The 16,328-nt window shown below is 53.7% G+C and overlaps 5 protein-coding genes across 6 annotated transcripts; 1 reads left to right on the top strand and 4 right to left on the bottom strand.

The window, feature by feature from the left end:
* Nucleotides 1-651: 651 nt before the first annotated feature.
* PV07_03467 (uncharacterized protein) lies at nt 652-2,626 on the bottom strand. Its single transcript, XM_016390192.1, has 2 exons — nt 2,256-2,626; nt 652-2,202 (listed from the first exon to the last, which is right to left on the bottom strand). Exons 1-2 carry the CDS (start codon nt 2,256-2,258, stop codon nt 1,024-1,026), a joined length of 1,182 nt encoding a protein of 393 aa, XP_016252094.1. The 5' UTR covers nt 2,259-2,626; the 3' UTR covers nt 652-1,023.
* An 820-nt stretch (nt 2,627-3,446) lies between these two features.
* Nucleotides 3,447-6,887, bottom strand: PV07_03468 (uncharacterized protein). The gene has a single exon (XM_016390193.1). It carries the CDS (start codon nt 6,499-6,501, stop codon nt 3,736-3,738), a length of 2,766 nt encoding a protein of 921 aa, XP_016252095.1. The 5' UTR covers nt 6,502-6,887; the 3' UTR covers nt 3,447-3,735.
* A 392-nt stretch (nt 6,888-7,279) lies between these two features.
* On the top strand, nt 7,280-8,448 carry PV07_03469. 2 transcript variants are annotated; one of them, XM_016390195.1, is made up of 3 exons: nt 7,280-7,321; nt 7,388-7,945; nt 8,034-8,448. In XM_016390195.1, the coding sequence occupies exons 2-3, from the start codon at nt 7,534-7,536 to the stop codon at nt 8,276-8,278; spliced, it is 657 nt and encodes a 218-aa protein (XP_016252097.1). In that variant the 5' UTR covers nt 7,280-7,321; nt 7,388-7,533; the 3' UTR covers nt 8,279-8,448. The 2 variants fall into 2 exon arrangements, with proteins under 2 accessions (XP_016252097.1, XP_016252096.1); XM_016390194.1 differs by having other exon boundaries at nt 7,280-7,945.
* Nucleotides 8,333-9,955, bottom strand: PV07_03470 (uncharacterized protein; the record flags this gene model as incomplete). The annotated part of the gene is made up of 3 exons (XM_016390196.1): nt 8,333-8,653; nt 8,710-9,525; nt 9,605-9,955. 3 exons carry the CDS (start codon nt 9,953-9,955, stop codon nt 8,333-8,335), a joined length of 1,488 nt encoding a protein of 495 aa, XP_016252098.1.
* Nucleotides 9,956-11,144: 1,189 nt separating this feature from the next.
* PV07_03471 (uncharacterized protein) lies at nt 11,145-14,143 on the bottom strand (the record flags this gene model as incomplete). The annotated part of the gene is made up of 3 exons (XM_016390197.1): nt 11,145-12,581; nt 12,649-14,027; nt 14,092-14,143. 3 exons carry the CDS (start codon nt 14,141-14,143, stop codon nt 11,145-11,147), a joined length of 2,868 nt encoding a protein of 955 aa, XP_016252099.1.
* Between the last annotated feature and the right edge of the window lie 2,185 nt (nt 14,144-16,328).

Here is a 16,328-nt window from a genome sequence, read left to right on the forward strand (position 1 = left end):
AATTATGACAGAAGACATGGCAGACCAGCAATCTTCTATAGAATCTGCGCCTAGTCCTGCTGCCAACCTATCTCTACCGCCATTTCTAGCCTATTCACAGGCACAGTCGCAACTGCAGATTGGCACGCAGATTGGCACGCAGATTGGCACGCAGATAGGCCCTCAGATAGGGCCCTATTCTCAAGGCACACAGGCCTATTGGGCGTCAAATCAGGCAGGTTTTTATGCCTCCTGAAGGGTCAACCACGAACTAGTTTACTAGGAAAACGCTAATAAACTAGCTCCTTGGCTCCCAGGAACTTTGGAAAGATTACATCTATAATACTGAAATAAACAGGTCAGGAATGTGACGCTGTATTTATGAAATCTATTTTCACAACACTGACGACCAGTGCCTGCACGCGAAACTGCGGAATGACCCCGATTGGGCTTAGCTCGCTCTCTAGCCCTTTCCGACCTCCGACATCAAATTGGTGCACGTGCGTGCACGTGGTCGCATATACTTCGTCGCGTCCTCTACAACACCTTGCAGTTTTGATCCAGCTGTATTTCTAGACTCAAGTCAGGCAATCGCGGATGATTCTTGGCTGGCCCTCCAACAGCAGATATCTCCATGAAGTGGATTTCTTGAACATCACCAACATATCGTGTCCCAATACCTGTACCGTTCACCCGCAAGGCTGTGACAGTGACAACAGCGATGAACAACCCCCAGCAACCATCCCAACTATCGAACTATTTGCATCCAGAATGTCGCGTTATAGCCACATTCGATATCGAATGCTTTATGTCCTATCCACCACTTTTGATGTTGTTGTACAAATGGCCCCTCCTGCAAACGCCACATGGATAGTTCCCAAACCATGTTCCCGCCCTTTGGAAGTCTGGCTGTTGACCAGAACCTTAAATTATCCCCCGCATAAGACCTGGCCTTGGGCATAATGGTCATGCCCATCGTCTGCATCTGACATGCCTCAAATAAAAAGCCTGAGATTTGCCTTTATGGCTTGTTGTGCCCCCTCACTAGAGGCTGGGCCAGGTGCGCCTCGATTCTCGCTCCATGTCGTCCCGCGTCCTCTTCCGCCCAACATGGCCTGGGTGGGAGAGAAATGTGTCGATGGTGGAGTCACAATGGCTCAGGCGTCGTTGGGGACTATCCAGCAACTCCCTTTGTCGGATCAGGACCTGTAGCAACAACTGCACCATCTCTTCCGCCCGTCTGCGCCGGTCGTTGACCGACTGCACTACCCTTCCAGCCATTTCATGAGCGTAGATGGCTGTCCAGAGCTGATCGTCCTTGCCCGGCCCTTTGCCAGACTGGATTCTCGTTTTCTTTTCAGCCTTTGCATGGTCTGTACCACATTCTGCCGCCAGATCAGGGCACCGGCGATGACTTTCCATTTGAGACTCTCGATGACGGTCCCGCCTGTCATTCTCGGCGAGTCGGTGTGCCTCGTCAGCCTCTTGTCTTTTCTTCTTCTTGGCCATCGACTCTGGGTCGAGTTCTTCCACTCCTTGCGTCTCTCCGGCGGGAGCTGTCTTCGCTATCTTGCGAGGTTTCGACACGCGCTCGCCGTAAAGTTCCCGACACTCGTCGCGGCGGAAGAAACCATCGACCAATTCATCCAGGGATTTGCCGGCGATCCGGTCTTCTATGCGTTTGCTGAACTTGTTCGTCGGAGAGGTAGGCTTGAACCAGCCCTGATCATAGGCTGGCTTAATTGCAGAGTCATGGAGCAGCTCCTGGGCTAAATCAAAAGCAGCGACGAACTTCGGTTCTGGCTCGTTGAGAAGTGTCCGGAGCTGCCCAATGCCGGCATCGACATCCGTGTCGACATCTGTGTCCGTTGAGCACACAGATGAGGAACCTCTGACAGTAGGAGGAGGAGTTAAGAGTTGTTCGTGGGCTGGAAGAGCAGAGGTAGACTCGTCTTCCGCATTATAGAGTGGTGGTAGAATTGGACCTTTGCAAGGCAGAGAATGGTCCAAAAGAAAATGGTCAACACTCAGGATGGGAAGGCTATTAGAACGAGGCGGTTTGGATTCTGGACCGAACAAACGTGGAGGTGGAGGTGGAGGCGGAGGCGGAGGCAAAAGACGCGCTGCCAATTCTCTCCCCAGTAAGTCAGTGATGCTGGGCAACGAAACCATGTTCTGAGATGCACAACCCATCCGCTCTGGCTTTGTGGCGTTGCTTGCAGCCTGCATGCTAACAGTCAGATAGGGAACACCTGTCCGGGGATAGTTGAACTGACCATGGTTCCAAGTAACGCAGAGCCGACAGAGATATGTTCAATTGGTAATAACGAAGTCGAGTATCAAAGGGGTTTCGCCTCACAATGTCCACAGAAGCACCGACCAAAGTGCGGCAAATCCTGAAACAGCAGGAGAAAGAACCGGATCAGAGAGAGACATGTTTGGACGAGGCGGCCCTGCCAGGTCGGCTGAATATGTACCTCAGCAGCTTCACACCCCTAGGCTGATGGAGGTGATATAGCAAGCAAAATATAGCGCATGGATCATTCCCCACCTCACCATTTGCTTTGCAGGCCGTCTCTCTGGCTCCTAGATGCGCGCCTGCATTCAGCCATTCAATGAGAGAAAGAGGTATCCTCATCGAGCTAGACGCGGGCGGGGAAAGGGGATTCTTTTGGAGGGACACCAACCTGTCAAATCCAACCCCGGGGTGGTCTGCTCCATGGAAAGTAGGAGAGAAGTCTCCCCCTTGATAGGTTTGATGTTGTGGAGCACTGCAAAGCCCGAATTGGATCAAGAAGGGCTTCAGGCTGGTGCAACAGTTCACTAAGTTAGCCAGTTGGTTCTGAAATAACCAAATCGACAGACATGTGCGAGCTTTGTGGACGGGGGCGTTCTTCCAATTCGCTTATCGACCAGAATGCCCATGGCACTTGCCTGCGATCTCCCTTACCAAGGGTCGTGTAGTAGAGAGAGATCGATCGTGCTTGTTGGCCCCCAGGCAGTCGGGTTTCCCCAGCCTCATCTACCACAGGGCGAGTCAACGAAAACGAGCGTCAGCCGCAAAGCGAAGCAACCGTGATGCCATGATGCATGCGTTCACCCACACCAGTGCTGACATCTCTTCGGATCACCTTTCCTCTGGGGTTTTCGGACACGATGGGCATCTCGATCGTGGCAAATGCCCGCCATCGAGAGTGATGGGTTAGCGACATCGGTAGATAGAATCCCTGTGCCAAGAACGTAAGCTCAGATTCCAGTTGCCAGATGTGCCAGGGTGCCAGGTTCCACCCTTGAGAGAGTCTCAGGCGCGATCCACATAGTCGCTTGTCACCCAGACCTTTTGACAGCCGCCCTAAACCGTCCTCGACTGCTCGCGCGCACCAAGGGCGCTGTCACGGGATGCCCTTGTCGGGATTCTGCCAAAGCTTTCTGCAAGGGATCAGTCCAAGGGGAGTAGCGGTCGGGTCTCGTCATGTATATTACATTGATAACATATGTGGTGCAAGTCCAGTATAAAACGTTGGAGTAGTATATATAAGGCCGATATCGAGGGGGAGTTTTCCTTGTCTTCCGAAACCAGCCCTTCGTCTTCCGAGCATCAACCCATGTCTTCATAATTTCGAATTAATAAATGTTCAGCTGCCAACTATTGTCGTTTGGTGTCAAGTCCCCCACTCGAGAGCATCCAGAATCGAAGCGCCACCCATGCTTGTATCATAGGATGGGATGTCACCCGGGGCGGCCCACAGCACTTGGCTACTCGTCGGCTCTCCCTTCTAAGAGCTTCCTTGATTCGTCCAGTCTCCTCCTGAGCACCTTTGCAGCACGCACTTCGTGTTTCCTTTCCGACCGCAGGATCTCATTGCAGACGCCCCCCACAGCTCGCAAGAGATCAAGGACGAGATCCTTGTCGACGCTCGAAAAGGTCACCGACCCCGGTCCTTCGCCGACCTTGAATTCGGGGTCTGCTAGTTTGATCAGACTCTCCATTAGGATCTCAGTATTGGCGGGGTGGTCGACTGGCACCTCATTTGACACACTAGTCGGACCGAATGCTCTTGGAGTGGGAAAAGAGGCATTTGGTGAGTGGACAGGAGGGGTCGGGATGCCGTTAGAAACTATACTCCCTTGCGTCTGAATTTGTCGCGGAGATCTCATTTGACCTTGTCGAGCTCGTCCACTCATGGGAGGTGTTGGCCACACGGTAGCTGTATTTTCGCGTTTTGGACTCATTGGTGTTTGGGAAAACCCCGTCCCATTGCCCCAGGTGAGAATCTCGGTCGGCATCCCATCCTCGGCATCGTCTTCGCCACCACCTCCCCCCTCAGTCGCCGTCGCAAAAGTGGCGACAGTTGAAACAGAGTCCATACTATTGCTTCGGGCCGCCTTCATCCACGGTTTCGGGGGTGTCGCAAGCGGAGTGGGATTGGGCGGAGTCCCAGGCTTGAGGAAGCTCTCTTGGATCGGGGTGTTTGCGGCTTCTTCTGTTTCTGTTTCCTCAAGCTGAGTTTCCGTGTCATCTTCGTCAATTGTCGGTGTGTCCTGGTTCATGCGTGTCGTTGTTACACTGCTGCGATCACTCTCGCTAGGAGTTTCACTTCTAGTACCCGTCCCAGTATAATTTCCCAACGCACTATGAAGGAACATATTCTCATAGTCGAAAGCATCCAATCGGTCCTCGTGACGTTCTGCGGCGCCCTCGGTAGGAAGCAGATGTTCGGGGATCTCGGGGACGTCGGGCTCGAGGTCCTGCAAGCTCTCCTCCAGAACTTCATTTAGGTATATTTGCTCTTCTTCCGAAGCCGCAATGGGTTCGTCATCGTCAAAGTCTTGTGCTGCATCTTCGTACAGCGATTCTTGAAGCACTGAATTTGACTTTTCCAGAGGCTCCGGCTGCAGATGGATCGACTTGTGGAGACTTGGGGTGTTCTTGTCCGTCCTGGCTTCACTCACAAAGCTAGAATCTTTGGTTGCCGGAACTTCGACGTTGAGTAACGTTTGTGCCTGCGGCGTAACTGGTGCCACATGGAAGTCCAGCGGCTTCTTCTGTCGTGATGGGCTCCACCCCATCCCAGCATTCGTGTTAATCGGGCTGCCTGTCTCTCTGTACTCTGGGGCACTCGTGTACCACTGCTCAGGGCTCTGCGCACTCGCAAAGGGACTGGGCGTTCTCATGCTCTGCAAACTCTTTCTCCTCAGGCTGTCGGCCTGTGCTTTGTCCTTCAGGTCGGAAATTTTGGCCTGCAGATTCGACATCTGTTCTCGAATTTCTTTGGTAGACCGGTTTGACATCGCCGATGAAGAGCGAGCAACAGCCGTGGGGGGACTGCTTGTGACCACCGAAATATCTTCTTTAGACACGGCTGCTAAGGTGTTGATGCCCAGGCCTCGCGGGGCTGGCGTCTCTGGGGATGTCTCGGTCGTGGTTGGAGGACTTTCTTCCTCCTTCAACACCCGCAACGGCGAATTGAAGCTGCGATTACTCGCCGGCGAATATGGGCCGCCCCTGGCAGATGGCGAGTGAAGCAGTTGTTGGGGAGATTCTTGTCGGCGTCCATATTCCAAGGCGCTTGCAGATCTGACTTCGGGAATCATGGAAAGGCGCTTCAGTCCCGAGCTACCTGCCGTCGTATCACTACCGCCTCTAGCGTGTGCCACAGAGTTATTTCTGTTGACAAGATGAAGTGGTCTGGGCTTTCGCTGGCTTGCACCGGCCAAAGAAATGGACCGGTATAATCCACCGGCCGGCTGGTGAAGTTCGTTCATATTTGGCGAGGATCTCGACGATAAAAGGATGCTGTGACGGGCTTTACTGAGGTTATCCTCCATATGTGTCAGTCGCTTCCTGGCATGCTCCAGAATTCTCTCTGCTCGTTCGTTGAGCAAAGCCATCTCATCTTCCGCGTTAGTCGTAATCGTGCTATTCCTCTTGCTGTCAGGTTCCTCAATCTCTTCGTCTGGAACCTTCGCCACGTCTGCAGCCAGTCTTCCGTTCATGATCTTGGAGGTATCGAAGTCCTCCCAATTACCCAGATCGGAGCCATTGCTCGAGGAGGATTGAGTGCTTAACCTCCGGGTCGCATGCACAAAAGGGCCCGCGGGAGACGGCGAAGGAGGATCTGACATGAGTGGGCTCTCGGTCCGCCGACTTTTCTTCGATTTCGGGGTTTCCTCCTCTCCAATGTCGCTCAGGGGTGCCCCGTGTTCGTAGCCGTAGTAGTTGGTATTGATCGGGGGGACAGCCCTCGAGGGCATTCTAATGGTTGTCGCAATCCCCAGCTCAACTCCGGGCTCAATCTCAGGTGGAGAAGAACCCAGCGACACTGCAGAATCTGGACGGACGGGCAGCGGAGAAGAGTGTAAGATCGGCGAAGACGCACGTGGACTGGGACTCGAGTCGAGGTGAGGCTGATACGGCAAGATCATGTCGGGATTTGTCAAGGTCGGCGACGGAGGGACTTCCTGTGTAAACAGGTCGTGCGGGATGGCGGGAGGGATAGGGTGGGCGTGCGCATTCGCCATGGTGGCCGACTTCGAATCAACGAGCTAGACGGCTGACCCTGACAGAATGCGACGGCGCGAAGACGACGAGCTGCTGGCTAAGAAGACAGCACCAAGTCCCAGGGCAATATCGTCAACGCATTCGTGCGGTTACGGGGAGTAGAGCGAGGTCGTGGTGGGTGTTGCGGAGGGAGCAGATATTCTCAATGCGACATTGGCAGCCAAATAGAAGCTCAGTGGTGGAAGAGATATGCCAGACGCAGGACAGCAAGAAACTTGGGAAACAGGATCTGCACTCCCAAGCCCTAACCCCCCGGGCTCGTCAGATTGTTGGACAAGGGGGTTTCGCAAGTGGCAGAGGAGTGAGAGCAGTAGTTCACCAGGCTGTCGCCGAACCAGAGATGGAGAATTGAGTGCGGGCTCCGGGACGAGGAGTTTTGATGGCGCACAAGCCCAGGGCCACACAAGCGAAGGGGAAAAAAGGGAGTGGAAACAAGGCCAGCTGCAATCCTAACTGGCTACCTCCCCTGCAGCAGCGCCAACGACGCCAACGACGCCCCGAATCTTCAGCAACCCGCCCAACGGGGAGCGGCCCTGTTGGAGCCTGGTGAGCCTGTCAGCTGCGCCCGCTGAGCTCAGAGCCTGCAGAGCCTGCAGAGCCCGCCTAGGCGCGAAAGTCTCGAAGCAGACAAGACGTGATCGTCTGAACCTTCGCTCACCTGACATGGCATCCCATCCACTTCGCATCCCACATGCTGCACGTAAAGGGAAGCGAAGCAATTTCGGCCCCCGCGTCCCCCCATGGTCCATCAACTTCGTCATCCTCGAAAGCAGCAAGAAGGTAAGGCAATCAAGTCCCTGCGATTGTCGACGATGGCCAACCAAGCGCTGACGAAGGCGACGCAAGAGTAGTTTCAAGTGAGGATCGAGTTTCAGGCTTCTTGGAGGCCGGCAGAGCAGCTTTTTTCTTCTTCTTCTTCTTCTTCTTCTTCTAAACTTGCCTGGACCCCGGACGCAGGGGACGCCCTCCCCATAAATAAACAACTCTCAGGAATGCCAGCCTTCGTTCTCGTCCCTGCCTCACCTTCCGATCTCGAGGAAGTAGCCCGCGTCCAGTTCGCCGCCTGCGCCTCCGACCATGGGTTTCCCGTCATCTTCCCCAAAGGAGCCACCTTGACCTCCATCACCCATTTTGTGCATGCGTACGAAAACGACCTGGAGAACGACCCGAGCTGCCACCTGATGGTGGTCAAGGAGGCCATGTCCGGCGAGATCGCGAGCTTTGCCGTCTGGCATTTCTACCCTCCCAAAAGCCAAGAGGAGGTCGAGCAGGAGATGCTGATGCGTGACTTCCCGCTCCCCGACGACGCTGTCAAGGAACTGGGGAGTCGCTTGGCCCACAATAGCATCAGGAAACGCCATGAAGTCGTGGCATCCGCCATCGGGACGGAGAAGCCCTATGTGTGTAAGCCATTCTCACCCTCCCCATCTCTCTCTCTCTCTCTCTCTTTCTCTCTCGGACACTTGGTCGTCGAATTGACTTTGTGGCAAAGATCTCGCCGCGGTCGGTACCAGCCCGAAATACCAGAAGCAAGGCGCTGCATCTCTTTTGGTCCAGTGGGGTCTGGAGCGAGCGGATGACCGAGGGCTGCCAGCCTACGTCGAGAGTGCTCCGGCGGCGTTACGACTCTACGAGAAGCATGGCTTCAAGGAAGTTTGCAAACTACCCCTGGAGATGTCACCGTGGAAGGAAGGGGAATATTTGAATGTATGCATGGTTCGACAGCCTCCAAGCTGAATATGTTTTGACCCCCCGACGCCATCCGCATGCCGCTTTGATCTTCACTGGCCTCTATTCTGCCCGTAATTTGGCCCTAACCATCAAGGGTCCCTGCTTCTCCCCTATTCCCACGCTCTCCACGATCAATTCCTCGGTAGGATCCAGGACCTCAAGGTCGTATCGACGCCAGACAGCTGTCAATACTTTGACGATGCTCATCGTCGCCACGTTCCTGCCTATACATGCTCTATGGCCAGCACCAAAAGGCGCGAGGTCATTAGGAGACAGTGGCTTTGACGGATCAAGCCATCGCTCAGGCCTGAAGACGTCGTGGTCGATGCCCCAGACAGAAGCATTGTGGTGCAGCACGTGGTTGACCATCGAGACGTTCGTCTAGAAGAGGACACATCAGCGGGAAGTTCTCAATCTTGGACATTCTCGAAACCTACCCCAGGGGGAACGTAGATGCCATCAATCACTGCACCCTCGGGATCACACACGATCCGCGGTAACGGCATGTTGAAAACCGGTGACATCCGGAAATTCTCTCGGATGCAGGCCGTGGCGTAGGGGAGCTGCGCTTCCAATCCAGAATATGCCGGCAAGGAGTCCCCAGCTGTGGCTTGGAGGGGCACACATGCCGTGATCTCCTCTGTGAGCTTCTCTGCCGCGGACTTGTTGTGCAACAGGTGGTAGAAGAGTAGAGTCAAGGTGCCCGACGTCGTGTGTGAGCCCGCGACCAGGAACGCAAATGCCTCTGAACTGATTGCCATCTCCGTCAAGCGTTCACCGGTTTCGGGGTCCTTTGCGCGGATCAGCCTGGTCAAGATGCTGTGCTTGTCACTGGTCTTCTCTCGGGCCATTTCGGTGCCGACGCAGGATGATGTCTGGTCCCTCAGCGCTTTCCTGCTCCTCAGGAGAGTTTGCAGCCACGGCAGCGGGACATAGTTTGCCAGTCTCATGCTGTATGGCAGCAAGGACGGGAGCATGCCGAACAGGCAGCCCAGGAAGATGTGCTCGTTGATCGGCGGCAGTTTCGACGGGTCTTGGGCCTCTTGAGATCCAAAGTCCGCGTGGAAGGCCAACTCCCCCATGACATCGTACGCATAGTACCCGATGAGATTCTTCAGATCAAACGGTTTCGCGCCCTGTGCGGCAATGGCGTTGATGAGGTTGTTGAGGTGGCGGTTGAAGATGGACTCCATCTGCGACAGGGAGGCGATGGAGAAGCTGTGCGCCATCTGACGACGCCTCTTCGCGTGCAGCTGCCCCGTCTTCATTAGCATTTTGACGGCGGGGGAAACATTACAACGCCCGCTCGAGGCGACTGCGACTACGACTCACCTCTTCGTCACGGGTGCCAAATGAGTTTGGGTGGAAAGCCGTGAACCCGTCGTACATGTTGCTCTTGATGAACCGCCGCCCGCCCTTGTAGACCTCGTCAAGGATCTCGACGCTCTGGAAGCTCAGCTCGTTCGGCGCCACTCGTACGACCGGCCCATACTTCTCGTGTACCGTCACCATGGTGTCCGGCAACCGCTTGGTCCACAGGTGGTAGACCCTCCATAGATCCGTGTGTGCGGCCCAGAACGGCCCGGGGAATTTTCTCAGGGGGTGGAAGAAGTGATTGCGTACAAACGAGGCGAGGAGGAGGATGCCCGGTAACACCAGGACGAGGAGATAGACTGGGAACATGTTGCTTGGTTGGTCCTCCCTCCTTCGTGGCTGAGGAGATGTTGGGACAGACGGTATTGTGCGAAGTGGCACCGTGTAGCAACAAGAGACAGACGAATATCAGGACAGTTGACGACCACTGAGGTACTCACAGGGCAAAACTCTAAGGGGATTGATATAGGTTTGAGCACAAGAGGTTCTTTAATCGGTTCCCCAACGCTGATTGCTGACATGGTGGGCTCTGTGCGTCAGTCCGATCCCTGATCCAGAATCGAGGATATTCGTGGCCCATTGCCCGAGACGGAAGAAACAAGCACGTTCCATCAAGCATAACCGAGAAGAGCTGAGTCGGAATGGTCCGCTGTGTCATTATGGAGAGCGACGACTCGACAGGACGATGGGCAGCTTGAGGATGTCTCCCCATGCTGGTTGAATCTCCCTCCAATGTGGGGAAACGGGGTGTCGTTTAAGATCTCATGCTCGGAACGCAGCCAAAGCTCGACCTAGCGATTCCGAGCTCCTCCCCGTCTCCAACTTCTTTGGACTCTTTCAGCTAGAACAGTCCGGGCAGCGATGATCATTGCCGTGAACTATAACTCGACTCCAACTGTCCACGGCAGCCTTGTGATGCGCAGTCGCGGACATCCAGCACCTCCGCGGCGTTAGGACACTTTTGGTCCTCACTCCTGTCCGCGAGAGCCGTAACTCGCGTTTAAGTTCTCCGACGAACATGGAGAATTGCATACCCACCGCCAGATGTTCCCAGTCGGCCTTATTGGGGCGCACAAGCATCGAGTTTGCCTCTACAGATTGTGCAAAACGCGCCCCGGATCGAGCAAGCAGGAGAGCTGAAAGCGGTAAATGGGAGATAGAGACGTGAGGGCAAGGTTGAGGAGTGACCAGGCGGCTCGAGCTGTCGAATTGAACCCCCTGTGGTGAAGAATCGCACCTGCATGGTTCCTCCGCCAGGATGGGAGAAGGAGTAGCTATGTGACAGATGGAATAGAGGAGCCACAAGGCCTACTGCCGGAGCCCTTGCTCGGGTTATCTGAATGTCGTGGGATCGCTGGTCATCGATTGATTAGTGGCGAACTCACGTCAGATTATATTCGAGTCGCTGCTGCTCAGGTCTTTGTTTGGTGCCCAGGTGAGCTGTGCGTGGACGTTGAATTCGCCCACAAAAGCCCCTTCTTCCTCGCCGCCGTGATCTTCAAGCTACCGCCTCTGGATAGTTTTGGCCGAGAGCTGCATCGTGGATTAGACTCGGATTGGACATCTGGCTTGTAGGTTTCTCTTCTGCTATTACTGTTACTAAAGGAGGTTCTTGCGGCTGCGTAGGGGAGGATGATGATGATTCGGCCATTTCGCTCAATTCTTGTGCCAAAGGGTCAACAATCCTGCTGGTCACGGCATTAGGTGCATCTGTGTCCTGATTGTCGCGGTCTCTGCTTGCTTCGGGACTCGCATCAGTTCCCGACCCGGTGAGAATGGTGGCTTCAGCAGCCCTGGCAGACAGAGAGGACCGCCGTGTGCCAGGGGTTCTCTCGCCTTCCTGCGTCGTATCGCCATTTGGCACTGCTAGTGCTGATGCTGATGCTGATGCGGATTGCGGTCCAGTCACAGCTCTCCCATCGTTGTGCAAGGCTGAGCCCCTCCCCGGACGTTTAAATCCGTTGGCCTCGGACTGCGACAAGTAGAAGTCGGGGCTGGCAGTAAGCGTCTTCTCAGCTTCTCGAACAACTGCAGTCATATGGCTCTTCAGCATTTCTGCCGTCCATCTGTCACCAGCCTCAATCTCGAGAAGCTTGCTGATAGCCGTAACAACCCCTTGAAAGGCGGGCATTTCATGACACGAATGGTTCTTTAGCTCTGTTATCTTATTCTCGACAACAGGCTTCAACTTGTATTCGACCTTCCCTTGTCGTGTCGAGGTCCTGTACCAAAATCTATCGTTCCGGTTTTTGTCACTGGCAGCCGAGCAATCGAATCGCTGCGTTGAAAAGGTCTTGCTCGGTTGGCCTTCGCTCGATTCGAAGTTGTGGAACAACCAGTCCATCAGCTCCAAGTACACACAGCCCAAAGCCCACATGTCGAAAGGCCGAGACACCTTTCCGTCGCGATCTTTGTCAGGCGCAAAATAAGTCTCTGTGCCTTTTGGCTCTTCTGTCAACCTAGAATGTTCTCCCTCTTTCGCCGGTGCATTGAAGACTCCTGCCCCAAAATCCCCGATTTTGAATCTGGGGTGGTAGCCTGGGACTTTTTCAAACACTAGAATATTTTCAGGTTTGATGTCAAAATGGCATCCCCAGTAAGCATCAACTTCTGGGTCTGGCTCGCTGTTTGTCGGGTGTTTCAAGTTGTGAACGTGCGCAATCGCCAAAGCCAGTCCTTGAAGTTGCCGCAGGAACCACAGTGTTCCGTGTTGCGTGAAGTCTACGGGCCAAACATTGGTCATGAATGTCTTTAGGTTATACCTGGCTGCTGGGTACAAAATGAAATGCTCTTTCGACTGAGTCCAGCTCGTAATGTGAGGAACAATATAATGATGCGGGTAATCGGCGAGCATTTTCAGCATGGCCCTTTCCTGGCGGAACTGCTTCTCGCGTTCAGAAGAGAATACTTTCACGGCAAAACAACATAATGGATCCTAGTAAATGAAGTCAACAACGATGAGTTACCCAGCAAAATCCTGGACCGTGAGATTCTTGACTTACTCCGTCCAAATAGTGGTGCGCAGGGTCGATCCAGACCTTGTACACCTTGCCAGATGTACCTGTCCCAAGCCGTTCAGATTCTGGTCTAGTGTGGCGCAACGGCATGACCTCACTGATCTTAAGCTCGTGGTGTCGGAAGTCTTCATCGATGTTCTTCACGTAAAACTTAGCTTTGTGGCGTGAGATCTCAATGACATTGTCACGACAGTAGTCTACACTGCAGACCATTGGTTCTGGCGGGTTCTCATCGCTACACCCGTGGTGTTCAAGAAGGTGTTGGAGATAGGCCATGTCGTGACCCGCGTAGACGCAAATAAGTAACAGCTTCAATGCCGGTAGCTGTATTATATCCTTGACCATATCAGATTTCTTCTTTGCAGACTGCTTCTTGAGAGACTTGTCAAGGAAAACAAGGTCTTTGACCACGTCGTAGTCTTGAAAGACCATCTGATCGCGGCGAGGGATGTAATCCTGGTTTCGAAAATTTGTGTTTTCCTTCTTGCCCAGCTCCGTTTTGATCATCGCGTGGTATGTACGCTTTGGCCCAGCATCTGGTTCAGGCTCTGGCGTCACCCGAGCGTATCCATAATCCCAGCAGATCTCTAGGGAGAATTTTCGGTGTGGGTGAGTGTTTATAAACCCGCAGATAAGGATGATCACGTTGTCGGTCAAGGTGGCAATCTCGTCATTGTCAAGGATGCAATATGGCATGTCAGGAGTGAGCTCTGTTGATGCAATGATTCGACATGAGCCGTGACGGTGGTACACTTTATTACCATCCAGCTCTCTTTTGGCCCTTGTGCATTTCTCTCTCATCTTCGTCGGCAAAAGATCTGCGTATTGATCTTTGTCGGTCCAGGAGAATTCATCAAATATGGTTTCGTCCTTCCAGGAGTGTCGCTCCCAAGTGAGTGTGACCTTTGCACTGATTTTGTGAGGTAGGATGTCGTCCATTAATTTCTCCGACGCGACAGATGGGGGAGGGCTTCTCGAAGAGGAGGAAGCACGTTCAAAAGGCAAGGTCGGACTCAGGTGGTCCGTCAGGAAGGGCAGTGTTCGAGCATGCTCCATGTCGGGAAATGTTGGCGTGCGAATTGTAACGGTAGGAATATCGGTCGCCGTAGTTTTGACTTCCTTTCGGGTAGTGTTTTGGGTCATGTTTGCTTCTTGCATATTGGAGCCTGTAGCTTTCGGAAGGCCCGAAGAACTCAGATACGACTTTGGTCGCTGCGACTCCGGTTCCTCTCGATTTGCATGCACTGCTGCATTGGGCTTATCAAAAACCTGCTCTCGCCCATCGGGTTGTTGTTTTGGGATTGATGCCTGAGCCTCATTCCTTGTATCAGTAAGGTTTTCAGTGCCATCTCTCCCTTTCGAACCTAGTTGGCGATCATCAGCAAAAATCGATCGCTCCTCGACGAAGACGCGGCCGAGGGCACGAACCTAATTTGCGAACTTTTTCACTCCATTTACGGATCTTTTCTTTCAGCTGCATGTTGCCCGAAGACTCGGAACAGGATGCAACGAGCTTACCAAGTTACCATGTAAAGAAGGCAATATAATATCCGGAGAGTGCTAGTGAAGCAACCTTTGGGCAGTATTCTCCGCGGGGAGGGGGTTCCAAAAACATGGCAGGAGGCTCTGGTCTAGCGGGACATGCAAATGAATAACGAAAGTAGGGGAAATGATCGCAGTTGGCGGAGCCCATCATGGATCAGGGGCTTACTCGTTGTGGTATTCCTTCAAGTTCCTCGAGGCAGAGTGCTAGCAGAGTCCCAACGAGTCTAATGCATGAAAGAGACACCAGATGGTGCGAGGCGCAGAGCCACCACCATGTCGACTAGCATGCATCCACTGGGATATTCAAGACAGAAGACCGTGTCTGATAAGTTCGGCCCAATTGAATAGGCCCTGGGTGGGGGGTGGTGTGAAGCAGGGGTTCACAACACCAGGAGAGCGCAAAATGCTGCAGCCGAACAGGTTCAAAAGTGATGGCTAGACAGCCTAACTGGAACCGAACCGACACCGTTTGTATGTAGAGCCTTGCGAGGTCGCTTATCAGCCCGGGGGTTGAGCCTCATAAAAGTTGCGTGGCGCCCGCATTTCGGTGAGGAACTGTGGAAGTTCATGCCGATCATGACAGCCTAGAAATCAGCCATGAAGCAAATACAATAGAGGAGGGAAGAGGGCCAGGTAGATCGGCACATAAAACCAGACGTTCTCTGCGACATTAGGCTCAGCCGAGGGCTGCTGGTCGCCACATGGCCGTAGAAAGAGAATCGAGATTCGTAGGGTCGAAGACTTTAGCGAAGGCCAGTGCGGCTGAGAGGAGGACCAAGACCAGTGCATTCGTCTCTTGTGAGCTCGCCTTCTCGTCGTTGTTGTTGCCATCAATCAGCCTCACCGGGACAACGTGGCCAAATCTGCACCCCCCACGAAGCAACGACCTCTGAGAGGAGGGGACAGCCCGGGGGGCAATCTACCGGCGCCGTGGTCGCATTTGGTGGCTGCGGGCGAATGTCCTGATTGAATGGGACATTGAGACAGCGGTGAAATGGCTGGATGGATGGCAAGCACGGGCGGCAGTGGCGAGGGCAAAGGGGGGGAGGAATTGGAGGCCAAATTCCACTCCACCATGTCGGCGGCAGTAGCGCCAAAAGGACAGGGACTCCAAGCATCTGACGTTGCACACGCACGGCAGAAGAAGTCTGCTCGACCGGGCGCGTGCCCGACATCGTGATGGTCGTCGTGTCGAGTCAAAACGCCATTCGGAAAGGCGTCTGTGCCGACTATCCTTGGGGCTGGCCCATCATACAGCCACGGCGCTTTGCTGAGACTTTACGAGGCATGCAAACAAAGAATAGCAACCCAGTGACTGGATTTGGCGTGACACACGTGGTGGCCAAAACAGCTGAGCCTGACTCAGATCGTCAGGTATGCTGCATGCCCCAGCCACGAGGCGAGAGAGGATTCTTGGAGGGGGGTATAAAAGCAGATTTCTGCTTTCCCGCATCTTTTCAGCACCAAAGCCCCTCACTCAGCCTTATATTTGTGCAAACATTCTACAATCACTTGCACCATGCCTTCTTTTCCGAAGCCCAACGTGCAGACATTCGACAGTCACTATATCGACAGGTCGAGGCTTGAGACTCTCCTGAGAACCCTTTATGATAAATCCGAATACAGCGTCCATCGGCAACTGAATACATGGCGCGTAGAAGCACCGAAACCACTTGACAAGGTGTGTGTCATCCCCCCTTAGTGCGGAGGATATATATATGCTAAACTAAACACTTGTAGAGGCAGATCGATGCGCTCAGGCAATGATAACGGCAGTCGTGGTCGTTTATTTGTGTTTGGCTGAAGCAGTGCTCCCGATGTTACGGACTCGACTCACAGTTTTGCTTTGTTATTTGCCGCAGCAGGCATAGCTGGTCCAAAGCAATGTTGCTTGGTACATGGAAGGATATATAGCGACAGCTTCCGGGCTGTATATAGTTAATACTTCATTGATATGCCTAGACTGGATGGATGCTCCTGCGCTGGGTGCAGAGCAATGCTATCTACAACTTGGAAAGGGACGACATAGACCTCATCACCAGACTTTCTAATACGCACCTGGCAGTCGAAGTCTCCAGGTATTCGCGGAGTACTGTTAAGCTGAACGTCCACGGCATCTT

The sequence above is a fragment of the Cladophialophora immunda genome (genome assembly GCF_000835495.1).
Source record: "Cladophialophora immunda strain CBS 83496 unplaced genomic scaffold supercont1.2, whole genome shotgun sequence".
In the NCBI taxonomy this organism is placed as follows: Eukaryota; Fungi; Ascomycota; class Eurotiomycetes; order Chaetothyriales; family Herpotrichiellaceae; genus Cladophialophora; species Cladophialophora immunda.